The 1,138-nt window shown below is 47.8% G+C and overlaps 1 protein-coding gene across 1 annotated transcript in view; it reads right to left on the reverse strand.

The window, feature by feature from the left end:
* Nucleotides 1-609, reverse strand: part of LOC106818015 (serine/arginine repetitive matrix protein 1-like) — a gene marked incomplete at its 5' end in the record, with an annotated part of 2,465 nt that extends 1,856 nt beyond the window's left edge. The window contains one exon of the mRNA XM_014822728.1: nucleotides 367-609. Coding sequence (XP_014678214.1) covers nucleotides 367-609 — 243 coding nt within the window. The remainder of the gene's footprint in view (nucleotides 1-366) is intronic.
* Between the last annotated feature and the right edge of the window lie 529 nt (nucleotides 610-1,138).

Genomic DNA, 1,138 nt, shown 5'->3' on the forward strand with positions numbered 1-1,138 from the left:
GAAGTGGTAGAGGGGGAGAGTAAGGACAAGGGGCAGGGAGAAAGAGAGAGAGAGAGAGAGAGAGAGAGAGAGAGAGAGAGAGAGAGAGAGAGAGAGAGAGAGAGAGAGAGAGAGAAAGGAGAGACGGCGTAAGTGGAAACGACGAAGCGAAATGTAAATTTTAATATTTAAAGGTATTTCATATGTGAGCAAACATTTTATGCATGACTAGAAACATTTATGAGACACGTCTCTTCACTCTCTTCCTCGCGCTTTCCCGTTAAATTTTTTAAACTATATTGAAGACTTCTTCAAACTCTCAATAAAAATATTTTTTAAATCTCATTTTGCATTTTTTCGGCGATGCGCCCTTGTTTTCTGCAGTACCGTCTCTCGGCCGCCGTTGAATGTCATAAAGGTTGTTATCGACCATCGCCATCTTCCCGCCACTCTTCATCGGCGAGACGGCTATGTTGGAACCGGTGGCGCCACCTGCCGCCGTCTCAATGTCGCCAGAGCTTCCGTTCATCAGGGCCTGCATTTCAGCCTGGTGGTGGGCCGTTTTTCGATTCCCCTCCAGCGCCTGAAACGTGAGAGCAACAGTTTGGTCTTTATTGTGAAATGAGCAGCCTGGAAATACGCGAAAAGAAAATAAATCACGAGTCGTGGTCTTTCTTGGTGATGATATACTGCACGGTCTGTACTAGCCACTGTACTAGGCGTGTACTACGTAAAAAGTGGGTCAGTGGTAGAAAGCATTTAACTAACTAACAACTTGACCCAACGCATAGCTGGCACATGGAGAGAGAAGGGGAGGGATGGAGGGAGAGAGAGGGGGAGGGATGGAGGGAGAGAGGGGAGAGAGGCAGGCAGACCGTTTGCTCTATTTCATTGGGTAAAGTTGATCGCGCTCTGTTTCCCTTAACTGCCCAGAGCCTCCAGCGTTTACATCTGCGAGTGAGTGAGTGAGTGAGTGAGTGAGTGAGTGAGTGAATGAGTGAGTGAGTGAGTGAGTGAGTGAGTGAGTGAGTGAGTGAGTGAGTGAGTGAGTGAATGAGTGAGTGAGTGAGTGAGTGAGTGAGTGAGTGAGTGAGTGAGTGGGTGAGTGAGTGAGTGAGTGAGTGAGTGAGTGAGTGAGTGAGTGAGTGAGTGAGTGAAT

Source organism: Priapulus caudatus, unplaced genomic scaffold, assembly GCF_000485595.1.
Source record: "Priapulus caudatus unplaced genomic scaffold, Priapulus_caudatus-5.0.1 Scaffold1975, whole genome shotgun sequence".
In the NCBI taxonomy this organism is placed as follows: Eukaryota; Metazoa; Priapulida; class Priapulimorpha; order Priapulimorphida; family Priapulidae; genus Priapulus; species Priapulus caudatus.